General features: G+C 47.8%; 1 protein-coding gene across 1 annotated transcript; it reads left to right on the top strand.

Annotated features, from left to right (window-relative positions):
• The first annotated feature begins 4,136 nt into the window (after positions 1-4,136).
• Positions 4,137-12,784, top strand: EDEM2 (ER degradation enhancing alpha-mannosidase like protein 2). The gene is made up of 11 exons (XM_076352114.1): positions 4,137-4,249; positions 4,327-4,437; positions 4,573-4,612; positions 5,031-5,136; positions 6,207-6,332; positions 7,069-7,280; positions 8,458-8,599; positions 8,898-9,022; positions 9,742-9,886; positions 11,064-11,185; positions 12,033-12,784. Exons 1-11 carry the CDS (start codon positions 4,137-4,139, stop codon positions 12,522-12,524), a joined length of 1,734 nt encoding a protein of 577 aa, XP_076208229.1. The 3' UTR covers positions 12,525-12,784.
• Positions 12,785-13,009: the final 225 nt, after the last annotated feature.

Raw genomic sequence — 13,009 nt, 5'->3', positions numbered from 1 at the left:
TCAAAGCCACAATCCCTATGGGAAAATCCTAGCTCGGATAAAGAAAATGAAACCTTGTTCACACAAGTGTCGCAGCTTTGGACTTTATTGATGCCACATAACGTGGGTGCCATAAATCCTCATACTAAAAACCAAGACACATTGATGCTAACTCGGTTTTATTTTTGCTTTCTCACTTGTCAAAATCCCAACAGCAAGCCAGACTTGCATAAAATATTCAAACTCTATATAGAGCCACAATTCCTTGTGAACACAGTGCAAACAGCTTCTGCATGACCCTGTTTGGAAGAGACCTGTTTGGAACGGGAGCCCTCGCTGCATTAATTCTCTGGTTGCTGCCTACCTACAGCTTCTACAAATACGTTAGTTAAGTTAGTTAGTGAAAGAAAAATCAAGAAGAAGTTTAAAGAGAACCAGCTGAAGCCGGGGAAGCTGCGCAGTGGAGTGATGCCGCGTCAGCTCTCCCTTTCTCATCTTTTGCTGTCGTTTCTGCTTGCTGAGTGCCGTCTTGGTGGGACGTATCTGTCCGTACTCCCCGCCTGGGAGAGCAGGGCTGTGCAGCACTGGGACACCTCGCCAGTCACCGCTAGGTAGCTGGGAGTCCAGCTCTTTCTTTTTTAAATTGCAGCGTGGCTTAATATCATGGCACCGAGAGGAAGACCAGAAACCACGTAGCCCGTGAGTTTTCTGTGTCTCATATTTGGCTGTATTTCTTTTCTCTTTTATTATGTTAGTCAGGTGCTAAACAAATAAAATCAATTCTGAACTTATAAAAAGCAATTGGAAATGTCTAGTCTTTTATAGTGAAATCTCGACTACAGCAGCCCACAGCACTTGGAGAAAAATCAATCATCGTTTCCATCCTGCTATGCGTGCTACTAAAATTAAGAATTGATGTTCGGCTGCAAAGGAAAATTATTTCAAGAGAACCACCTTAGCAACAGTTTTCAGTGTTCATAAAACTTCTGTTTACGGTTCTTCTCATAACAGACAAACTCCTACATTCCACCATGAATTATAAATATTAATGGGCGATCCTGATTTACATACAGTTTCCGTCTTCATGGGCATCAAAATTGCAAGCAGGGCAACAGCACCACTTATGGTGATAGCAAGTAGTAAACAAGTCCTCAGTCTAAAGATGCCATAAACCAAAGTGCTAAACACCCCTATAATCACAGCCTCCCCCACGTCCAAATGAAACTTTGTATTATTTTGCCAGTGGCCTTTTCATAAAGACAGAAAGCCTGACGAGCTGGAGTGAGGCATCTGAAGAAGCACTTAACTCTGATGCGGCCTAAATATTTCAGTAACATGCTCTGTCCATTTGAAAGCACCGCTCCCCGCATCTTCTTTGATTTATTGCACCAAAGCCCATGTAACTTGTGTGATATTATGTGCACACCACATTAATACTCCTCTAGTGGATGCCACAGCCACACCGACAACCACCTTTTCCCCCAACTAATTTCCATCCCACCAGCTGTATTTATTAATAAACACGCAGGTGATTGCCACACCACCACCTGGAAGCCGCTGTTTATCCTACACGCAGGGGCCCAGCAGCAGCAGCAGCAGCAGCAGCAGCAGCAGCAGCAGCCCGGGCTGCCCGACACCCTGAGCTGCGGCACGGCGAGCTCCTCTCTGGCAACGGGAGCTGCCCCCACCCGGCTCTCAACAGGCAGTTTTCTCAGCCCCTTTGTGGTGGGGCTCGTGGCGGCAACAGCAAAGTCATCTTGCTTCAGCGGGGCTTGCAATAAACCTGCGGCTATGTCAGGAGGCAGAGCAGCGAACGCTTGGGAGGAGACAGCCCCGTCTGCCTCCCAAATCCGCCCCAGGGTGCTCAGCTGCCTAAAGCGCTCTCAGAAACGGTAAGGAGGGTGATGAGCGCCACACCAAAAGCGGCTGTTTCACAACCAGCTCAGTTTTGATCCAGCTGGCTCTCCCAGCCGCTGCCCTCTTGCCCGTCAATCCCTGGAGCAGCGATTCAGTCCCATTTACACCATCCTCCTCTGCTCATCCCTTGTTTTGGTCTTTGCTATTCACGGCCCTCGCAGGTCGAGAGACAGAAAGCTCTTTTGGGATGGACAGCTCAACTCTGTTATACTTTTTCCATGAAAGTATTTTGCAAATGCTTAGTGGGGTGCAGCGGCTCGTTACCACAGTTCAATTAGTGCAGTTACTGCCCGTGATGTTGCCTCCATGGAGCCCGCCTCCTCCGTGGCCACGGTGGCAGTGCGCTCCCACCTTCCCGGCTCTCCTTCTGATGCCAGTGGAGAGACACTGTACGGCTCTGCCTCCGTCTTGTCCTGTTTTTCTTTCAACTCACATACTGTATCTGTTTCAAAAATACTTCAGTCAACTTTTAGAATTCAATAACTGACTTTGATAGAGAAATTACTGTTCCAGTATATGGTAAATGACAGTGGTCTAGAACACCGTTAAATTTAAGTCTGGAAAATGAACTTTAATAAAATGCGCTCCAGTAATGTACTGTGACAGCTTTTAGTGAAATCAGCTCCAATAGTTTGATTCTCCCAGGAACGCAGCGAGATATACTCCAGCAGCCTTGAGCTATGGAATAAGAAGGCAGACAGCTTTATGACAAATGGCCCCAGAAACCTGAATTACAGCTGCAGCAAATGAACAGTATGTCAAAATTACTCGGTGGCTTTTTGTTGCCGTCACCGAGCAGAGCTGTGGGCAGCCGCGCCGGTACACGAGTGTGCACTGACACCTAGTGGGACAGCCCCGGGGCGAGGAGCCTTGGGGTAAAGCGGGTTTACTTTATTACAGAACATCAACGGCAGCCAGCCCTCCCCGGTGCCAAACGCCAGCACGAGATGATGAAGCGTCGGGTTATTTGTGCCCCTTCCCCTCCTGCGAGCAAGCTGCTTTAGTTTTGATTTCCGCACGCTGCACCTTCGCCAGGCAACGGACTGGCTTATCACGTCTCTTCTCGTTTCTGCTCCCCCTGCCAGGGCCCCACCTCACTCCTCCTCACCTACGGGCACGGATGGGGGAGAAAGGGAAGGATTTACTGTGCGTCAATCAAAGTCTAGAGATGCAGGTGTAGAGAGATCTCTGCCAATCGCTCTGATGTCAGAATGTAACCTGCTGGTTAAACAGCAGGGTGCTAAAATCAGCGTCATCACACTGGGAGCACGGGCTCTGAAATCTTCCCTGATGCGAGCCACAGCACCGATACCCCCAGGGGACTCATTCCTCTTGCAGGGGACCGGGCCGCCGCGAGCCCGGCTGCCTCGGAGCCAGTCCTGCTCGGATGCAAGAGTGCACGCCAGCACCCGAAGCCCACTTCCAGCACAGGAGGGTGACACCGCCGCACGGCTCCCCGCGCAGGCTCGGACGCTGCCTTGCCTGAAGCAGGTCCCGAGGCATCACGCAAACCGCACGGAAAGCCGGATTTGAGGTGGAGGTTAGAAAGAGCGTGAGGATGATTCTCAGGAGGAAGGCTCACAGGCCAGGAAACTCCCAATTGCTTCACAAATATTCTGGGCCATTTCCAGCCTCATTTGCAGAGAGGAACTGTGCAGGAGCAGTACCAGGGACCGTCTCCTCTTCCCACAGGGGACAAGTGCCTTCCCGGGCAGCCGGTGCCGCCGCTGGTAAGGCGCCGTCGCTAACAAAAGCGCCACAGTGCCCGTCACATTTATTTTCGGGTCTGAGAGCTACACCTCCAGCACCGCCAGCTCCCCCAGCGCCTTGCAACCCACCCGGGAGGCTCATTTCTGCCCCTGGGCGTCGTCGCCCCCCCCCCCCCGTCCCCCCGTCGGGCAGTTACGGCCTCCGGTGAAGTAACGCAGGAACCTCCCCCCTTCTGCACGGAGGTAACTGCAGTTACTTCCAGCCCTGGCGATAACTACCGCGGGAAGAGGCCGGGCCGCGGCAGGAGCGCTGCGCTGCGCCGCGCCCCGCCGCCCCCGGCCGCCCCCGAGGCGGCAGCGACGCCCCGGCCCCCCCTGCCGCCGCCCCGAGCGCCCCGGAAGCAGACGGGCAGCGCGCGGCGCTTCCGTCGTGCGTGCGCATGCGCCGCCCACCCCGGCCGCTCCCATTGGCTGGCGGCCGGGGGCGCGGCGGGTGCCGGTGAGGCGGCGGCGGCGGCGGCAGGCGCCGCCATGGCCGCGCTGCGCTCGCTCGGCCCCTTGCTGTGCCTGTGGGCGCTGCGGCTCCCGGCGCCGCCGGCGGGCACCGGCGCGGCCGCCCGGGGGCTGGACGTCGCTTCCTACCGGTGAGTGCGGGGCTGGGCTGTGGGGCCGGGCGGGGCCGAGCCGGACCGGGGCTGAGCGGGCTGTGCTGGTGCCACAGGGAGCGGGTGCGCGCCATGTTCTACCACGCCTACGAGCACTACCTGGAGAGCGCCTTCCCCTACGACGAGCTGCGGCCGCTGACGTGCGACGGGCAGGACACCTGGGGCAGGTAGGGGCCGCCCCCGGGACGGGGCATCGCCCCCGCCGGCCGCGGGGCCGGGCCCGGGGCGCCCCGCTGCTGGGCGCCCCCCCCCCCCCCCCCACCGCCTCCACCGGGCCTCACCTCGCTTCTCTCCTCGCGCAGCTTCTCCCTCACGCTGATCGACGCCCTGGACACCCTACTCGTGAGTACGAGCTGCCCCCCAGCCCCGGGGCTCGGCCCCCTGCGCGCCCGCGGCTGCAGCCCGGCCTTCAGCCCGCTCAAGGCCGCTGCCAGCCTCCTTCTTCACAGCTGGTTCTCAGGCGGTAGGGGCGGAAAGTCCGTTATTAATTGACTGCGGAGGTTTCGCTCCAGCCCTGGGAGGCAGGTGGCCAGAGCTCCCTGCCCCTGCCCCCTCCTGACTCTGGAATAAAGACCTAAAGCGTGCAAAGAAAATCTTTTGAAATGAGATGAAACAGCCAGTTGCTTTTTTAGTACTATTTGCAATTAATGATTCCACGAAATAGTAAAACAAAACTAGAACTAGCCCCTAACGTTGAATTGCGCCTCTGTTTTCCCGTGAACTCTGAGCCTTGTTCTCTGTTGTCCCGCTCCCCCTGCAGATCTTGGGAAATGTTTCCGAGTTCCAGCGAGTCGTCAGTGTACTGCAGGAAGGGGTGGATTTTGACATTGATGTCAATGCATCCGTCTTTGAAACTAACATTCGAGGTGAGGTGGGTTTTTCCGTGGTGTTTAGGCTGGATTACCTTCCTGTACACGTCTCTGAACTGTACACAGAGGTGACGCGAGGTAGCGGTCAGTGAATTTGTAACGCGGTGTAACGGGACACGTAAACACACAGAAAAATCCCAAACAAATGTCACTTCCTTTTTGTCTTTGCACATCACCTTTCTGCTTCCTGCCTCAACACAAACAAGTAGACGTGGCAGTTTCAATATTCTGATGGTGCCAGGTTTTAAGCTTTGGAATAAACATCTTTTCCACTGAAACAGTACAAATTGTATACTATCTTTTTTACATACTGTTTTGGAATAGAGATTATTAATTTCTTGCTTTAGCATTGTAAAGTGAAACTTGTCTCTTTTTTTTTTTTTTTTTGAAAATCACAAAGGCCTTTGGAGTCTTGTACCCGCTTGGATGCCTAAATGCTTCAGTACTGTCCAGCTAAAAGACACTGGCAGGAAACAAAACTGTTAGTTATGCTTTTTTTGTTTCTCCTGTCAAATATTGCTGAGTCAGTTTTTGCAGCACTGTAATTTCTCTGTGTTTGTGCTTGTTATGTGACAGTAGACAAGCCTGTGAAAAGGGCTAGTAACTCCCTGCCTCTGTCAGTCACACTGACATTCTTGACACTGGCCTAGGCGTTTTTCTCCAAGGAATTTAAGCAGGTACGCTGTATTACTTTAGGCAAACATAGCATTAAGCTGTCTGGAAGAAACGAAACAGAATTCCTCATGTAGAGGTTCCTGTTCATTACACTGTTAGCTTTCTGATTGTCTGCAGGGCAGTGCAGGTGTATAGTAAGGCAAGTAGGATCTGATGCTTCTAAAATAATGGAAGATATATATCTGCTACCCATTGCAATCGGGCAGGAAGAAACAAACCAACCACTCTTCTTTTGTGGCATACTGAATTAGGTTGTTAAAGGTGAGCCAGCTCACTTTTCTTCTCCATAAACACTGCCTCTGCATCATGATAAATACAAATAAATAGAACTGGTTTCAGATTTCCTTCCTCCCCAACATTCTTTAATGGGATTCTTACTGTGCACCTTCCAGTGGTGGGTGGTCTCCTCTCCGCTCACTTGCTGTCGAAGAAGGCTGGCGTTGAAGTAGAAGTGGGCTGGCCGTGCTCTGGACCTCTCCTCAGGATGGCGGAGGAAGCAGCTCGCAAACTCCTGCCGGGTGAGAACTTGTGCGGCTTGTGTTGCTGTGCTGTAGTTCATGAGGTGACTGGTGTGTTTGATGAAGATGGCACTGCTTGATGTGTAAAATCCTAAACCAGTCCTGCGTTCCCTGAGCTCAAAGCAAGTTCAGCTTGCGGGGAAAACGTTGTGAAGTGCATCATACCAGTTGTATATACGCATGCCAGGTGTTGTATGCCCTTAACACACCAGTTTGTTTGCTGCTTGTTGAGGGGAAATATATTTAATATGAATAATAAATAAAGGCTGTGAAACAGCAGCTTGTAAAGACGAGAAGATGCAGCCTTATCTTACCCCTCTGTGGGCCGCTGCTGGGATGCGTGCCCTGATAGCATGGCACTGTTTCCTTGTGCAGCGTGCACTCTGGGCTACCACTGAGTAATCACAAGCTCAGTGTTTGCACTTTGCTGACCAGTGCGTTTAGCTCTATTTTGACCACCCTGCTTGTGCTGTAAAAAAAAAGTAGGGATGCAGTCTGCTGCTCTGGGCAAGGTGGAAGAGATCTGCGGTACCTTCCCAGGACTGCGTGTAGCTTGGGGTACCCTCTCTGCCCCTCCCAGGACCGCACTCTACTTCTCATTTCGTTCCTTGCAGTTACTGCAATTGCTCCAGTCCCGCTTCTTGCCTGTGTGCAGTGGAATGTGAGGCACATGTTTGCTTGACAGTCTGTCAGACGTAACTCTGAACACTCGTGAACCAAAAATACTATGTTTCAGCTTTTCAGACCCCAACTGGGATGCCATATGGAACAGTGAACTTGCTGCACGGAGTAAACCCTGGGGAGACCCCAGTTACCTGTACTGCTGGAATTGGTACATTTATAGTGGAATTTGCCACTTTAAGCCACCTTACTGGTGACCCAGTGTTCGAGGATGTTGCCAGGAAAGCTTTGAAGGCACTGTGGAAGAATCGCTCGGATATTGGGCTGGTGAGTGAGGAATGGACACTGAATTGGCTGGCCTGCTTTTTGTATAGTTTTGTGGATGCAATTCTAAGCGTAAAAAAAACATAGACAGAGAGGAGATAGAACTAGATAAATAACCACAGTGCTAATAACTGGGCTGAAGTCATGTGTTTGACATTGTTCCTGGACACCTGCAGCATCCACATCTCTGCTTTAGTGGTGCAACCCAGCATTATGCCATTGTTCTGTTCCATAACAGATGTGGTTGGGAGACAAGTGCCTTCTACTGGGTATTGCAGTTTTTGTAACAGCAGCTGTAACAGATTAAATAAAAGGTCTGTCTAATGCCCGGTGGGACAATGGCCTACGGAAGAGAATAAGAGCATGGCAAGCGCACCAAGATATTGCCAGCCTCTACGGCTTTGGTGTTTTAGGAATATCCAGAGCTAGAAGTGTTATCTCTGTGTTCACTATCTCCAGGTCAGTCTTTCTTCAGTTAATTTCTGTAGCTGCTTTTTGAACCTATGTGAACTCCTAGTGTTGCATATGTGAAGTGGAACAGATTTATTCCTATGCTGTATGAAGAAGTGTTTCCTTTTGTTTGCTTTGGGATCTCTTTATTTTTGGTTTATACCCCTAATCCTTGTTCAAGAAAGAAACGGAATAGCTGGGGCTTTTTTCATCTTTGCTAAGCAAGTCACAGTTGTGTATTTTATTCTCCATCAGCTGGATCTGTTTCTAGGCTGAAGAGTCCCAGGTTTGGAGGATCTATTTAAATATTAGCATGGCAGCTCTCATGCCTTTGACATCCTTGGCCTCCATCTCTCTATCTGTACCACTTCATCGTTCTCTGCTCTTTTGTAAGATCGGAATTGGGACCAGACACATCATGTTGAAATTGTGCATTTTTACAGTAGCATAATGGTGTTTTGTTTTGGCCAGTGTAGCATTTATATTGGAAGCATAAAATTCCAAAGTTATATTTTCTACAGTTTGTACTTCTCTGATACTGACGAATGTGTCTTGTAATGGAGAAAATGCTAGTTGGAATGGACATTGTGAATCTGTGAAATGGACGGTCTGAAAAAAGGTCAAGGGTTTCTTGTGTGGTGGTGGTGTGGGGATTTTTTTACTTGTTGTTTAGTAGATAAGCTTTATTTCCACTTTAACTCCCTCTTTCCTCCTCCCTCACTTCTTCCAGGTTGGTAACCACATTGATGTGCTAACTGCCAAGTGGGTGGCCCAAGATGCTGGCATTGGGGCCGGAGTGGACTCCTACTTTGAATACCTTGTTAAAGGAGCCATTCTCCTGCAGGACAAGGAGCTGATGTCCATGTTTCTAGGTGAGCAGTTTGTTTTCTGTGTGAAGGGTCCCAGGAATGCCTCCTTGACTGCACCTGTAAAAACTTTGCACGTGGGACTGTGGAAGAAGAAGAGGAAGAATCTAACAGGGTACATTCAAGACTGTTCCTGAAGCCTCTGGTGTAATACTTTTGAACAGTCTGTGATAACAAAGAGTTACCAAAGCGAGCATCCTGAGAAGTCATTCATTTGACATGGCTCAAGTGAAAAAGGGGCTTCTCTCATTCCTAAAAAAGGATTTTTTTGTTGGATTACTTACGCATCTATGTTTCTTTATAGAATATAACAAAGCTATCAAAAATTACACAAAGTTTGATGACTGGTACCTCTGGGTTCAGATGTACAAAGGAACAGTGTCCATGCCTGTTTTTCAGTCCCTGGAGGCCTACTGGCCAGGCCTACAGGTAAGAGCTGTCACACCAGTAGCATATGGTGATTTTGTTCATCTGTCTTGGGTTGGTCTTTAATATAAAAGTTACTAATATAACCCTCAACTGTGCTGGTTTAAAAGTTTTTGATCTCTGATGAGATCTACAGTAGTCTGAGCCTGTAGAAGAGCAGATGTTGACTTTATCTATGGTCTATAAAAAAGGTCTCCCGTTAAGCACGATGGGAGGGCAGTTTTGTTGAAGCAAACTCCACTGACAGCGGTCTCATAATCCAGATGGGAGCGTAAGGCGAAAGAAAACCACGCGTCTTTTCCCACCACCTTATAAATGCTTTATTTGTGTGAATACTTTCCTGTTGAGAGGTTTGCTTTCTTATCAGTACTTACGTTTGGTCTGGGACTTTGTTATCCCCACTGAAGTAGGCTGGATGCTGTGATTGACTAGAAGAAATGCTGACTGAAGAAACCCAGCCTTCCGTTAACTAAAAATCAGAGACTTCATATTATTTAGGTGGGCGGAATGTCATCATCCAACAGAAAAGCAGTACCTGTCTCCTCAGTCCTACCTATTCTTAAGGCATCATGCCTAAATATTACGTACACCATTCAGACCTGCTGAACAGCCCATTTCTGTCACCATCTCTTGCTTTGACTATAGAAGTGTTATTGCATCAATTCCTGTGCCGTTTCTTCTTCACCCAGATGTTGCTTTGCTAATTGTTTCCCCTCTCTCAGAGCCTAATTGGGGACGTAGATAATGCCATGCGAACCTTCCTCAACTATTACACTGTCTGGAAGCAGTTTGGTGGGCTGCCCGAGTTCTACAACATTCCCCAGGGCTATACAGTGGACAAGAGAGAAGGATATCCACTCAGGCCTGGTAAGCAGAAATGAAATAAAAGGGGACATGGACTCCTGCTTTTGCTCTGCTGGTAAGATCAGATGTTAGCAACACCTGCCCTCCAAAAGTTCCTCTCCAGTTTTGCTTTGACTTAGTTCCTGCATGCATTTTACCAGTGATTTCCATAGTCAAAGCTATACGTTTTGCTTTCTGCCCTTCACAAAGGCAGGGCTACCTTTTACGGGAAGCAAACCGTAGTGTTACTGTATAAAGGGGGCCTGCTAGTGAATTGGGTTCACAGTGTAGGATTTGACATGTTTAAGTGTTAGACTGTCTGACATGGGATGTTTTAAAGTCAGGTGAAATGTTAATGTGACTGCCTGTGTCCTTTACATTTAGGAAGTGAAAGTGAGTATGAATAGACCACTCTAGTTCTGTTGCGTTCCTGAAATAAACTAATTCTAGTTGCAGTAGTAAAGCTCAACATACCAGAGGGGTTATATGTTGTCTGTGATACTGCAATGAAATGATCTGTCTTTTTTTTCTGTTTTTTTACCACTGTGACAAAAAAGAGCAAACCTCACACCTGATTATTAGGTCAGTAAAACTTTGTAAATGAGAATAATTTCCTTTTGGTCTGAGTGTTCAGGTGACCTCCGCATTGGACGCTTCTACCAAAAATACTCATCAGCATTAACTTTCAAATGTATCATAGCGTCCAAAAAATGTGTTTCTTTAGTAAGTAAACACAGCACAGTGCACGTGTTGCCTATATAGAGTATTTCCATAGAGCCTGTTTTTGTGGTGTTTTAGATACCCCTGTTTCAGAGGCTTACGGTATTGTTTAAAAACTGTATTTTGGGAGTTGAATTTCTTGTTTGTAATCCTTTCTAGAAGCATCTTTCTTTTCTTCCTTTGACAACTGAGTTTTAATCCTTTTCTCTCTTGCACCCCTCCCACACTCAGAGAGTGTGAGGGGAGCGTTATTCACTCTCCCCTGAGCTGATGCAGTCTGGTTAGAGTGAATTTCTTTGTAGCACATCCTTAGTAAAAGCACGTATCTGTGCTTTGAGCCAGAGGAAATACAAGGCAAGCTAGGCTGTTTCCCTGATCATCCTAGAGTAGTATTGTTAAATTAGTTCAAGGAATATCTCGTCTTCCTGTGTACATGGCTTGGTAATCTTTATGCTTGCAAATGTTTGGGGGTTTTCTGCAGAGCTGATTGAGAGTGCAATGTATCTGTACCGTGCTACAAGAGATCCCACGCTCTTAGAATTGGGAAGAGACGCAGTGGAGTCAATAGAGAAAATCAGCAAGGTGGACTGTGGATTTGCAACTGTAAGTGCTAAATCAACTGCTAAGTCAGCTAAATGGCTGCTGAAAATCAGCTTTTAGAAAGTGTTCTCATGAATGGTGTTTTGCCATTGAGTCAAGTGATTGCTTTGGTTGAAACATGACTCCTTTGTCAAACAAACCCCTTTTATTTCTCTGTGAAGCTGATCTGGTAACTGCTGGTTGTGTTTCTCGTAGTAACTTCCCTCACAGCCTGAACAGTGGGCCAAATTCTGTCATTGGCTGTTGCACCAGAGTCCAAAACATGGGAAAGCGTCAGAAGCTTCTCCTGCCGCTTGTATTCTGGTAGCTACTAGGTGTTCCAGCTCAGCAGGAAGGCTCATACGCAGGCTCTCTGCCTGCCAGTTGTGTGATTCTGCTTTTCCACTATGCCTTGAAAATCTGATCAAACACAAGAGAACTGCAGTGAGTGATTTCTCTAAAACCATTTAATAAAAGATTTCAGATGTACTATCAAGCTCTGTTTTACAAAAAACTCTTTATAAATATTGGGAATTAGGCCTTGTGATTCGGGAAGTAGGTAAAAGCCTTATAATTTATTTTTTTTTTAGTGGGGGAAATGATGGAAAACTTACTGTTCTCCTTACCCAGGTAGGAAGTGCATTTCTCCTGATTGTTAGTTTCCTGTTCCTTATCAGTAGACTATGCTAATTCGAAACATCTGAAACCTTGTTGGTGTATTTGCATACAGCTGTTTAAAATACAGGGTGAATTGGTGCCATACTGTGCTGTTTACCTGAAATGAATTGCAAGCTGGTTTTACTTTTCCCCCTAAGTTCGTAACTCACCGAATTCGATATAACTGTAACCCACCGTATTTCTTCTCTTGTAGATCAAAGACTTGAGAGATCACAGACTGGATAATCGCATGGAATCCTTCTTTTTGGCTGAAACGGTAAAATACTTGTACCTGCTGTTTGACCCAGACAACTTCATTCACAATGATGGATCAGTCTTTGATGTGGTGCTTACACCATACGGGGAATGCGTCTTGAATGCTGGAGGATACATCTTCAACACTGAAGCTCATCCTATAGACCCTGCTGCGCTGCATTGCTGTAGGAAGCGGAAGGAAGAGCAGTGGGAGGTGGAAGACTTGATGCGGGAATTTTACTCGCTGAAGAAAAACAAGAAATTCACTTTAAAAAGAGCTGCCGACCACGGTGAAGGGGAAAGTGCAAAAGACCCTGAAGATGCCTCTTCAGAGAAAGGTGGAGAGATGAGAAACTCTAAGAAGAGCTCACACTCCCTCCTGAGTTGCCCCAGTCAATCTTTTAACTCTAAACTTGCAGTACTGGGACAGGTCTTCCTGGATAACAACTGATTCTATTTTCATTATCAGTTTAAATTATTGATTCAGACTCTGGGAATATATTTTTATAGTTTCATAATGGAAAAAGTCGTACCTCACAATGTGAATTGTATTATGAAGTGAAAAGCTTCCCATTAAATTCTGCTACTGCTGGTTCATAAAATGTGATTCAGGTATCAGCTGTTAATGCTGTAAAGTTGCTAATCTAAAATCAATTGGTTGCCTGAATAGCAAACAGGTGTTCAGAAAGAGTAAGAAAAGTCTACAGGTCAGAGGTACCTTGTTTATTTCATTGTGAGTTTGTTTTGAAGTTGTAGAGGCTTACGCAGAGTCCACAGCTTGCTTCGCTCTGTAAAAATGAGCCTGGGCGGTTCCCTGTCATAAGGGGAAAAGCACGGGCCACTGGTGGTAGCTTCGCTTCTGAGGCTACAAGTCTCTCTGTGATGTGCTCCACCTTTTATCTTTGGCCTCTTTATGAATATGCGGTCAGCCTGACA

This window comes from Aptenodytes patagonicus, chromosome 14, assembly GCF_965638725.1.
Source record: "Aptenodytes patagonicus chromosome 14, bAptPat1.pri.cur, whole genome shotgun sequence".
NCBI classification, from domain to species: Eukaryota; Metazoa; Chordata; class Aves; order Sphenisciformes; family Spheniscidae; genus Aptenodytes; species Aptenodytes patagonicus.
This window is presented reverse-complemented; position numbering and strand designations above follow the sequence as displayed.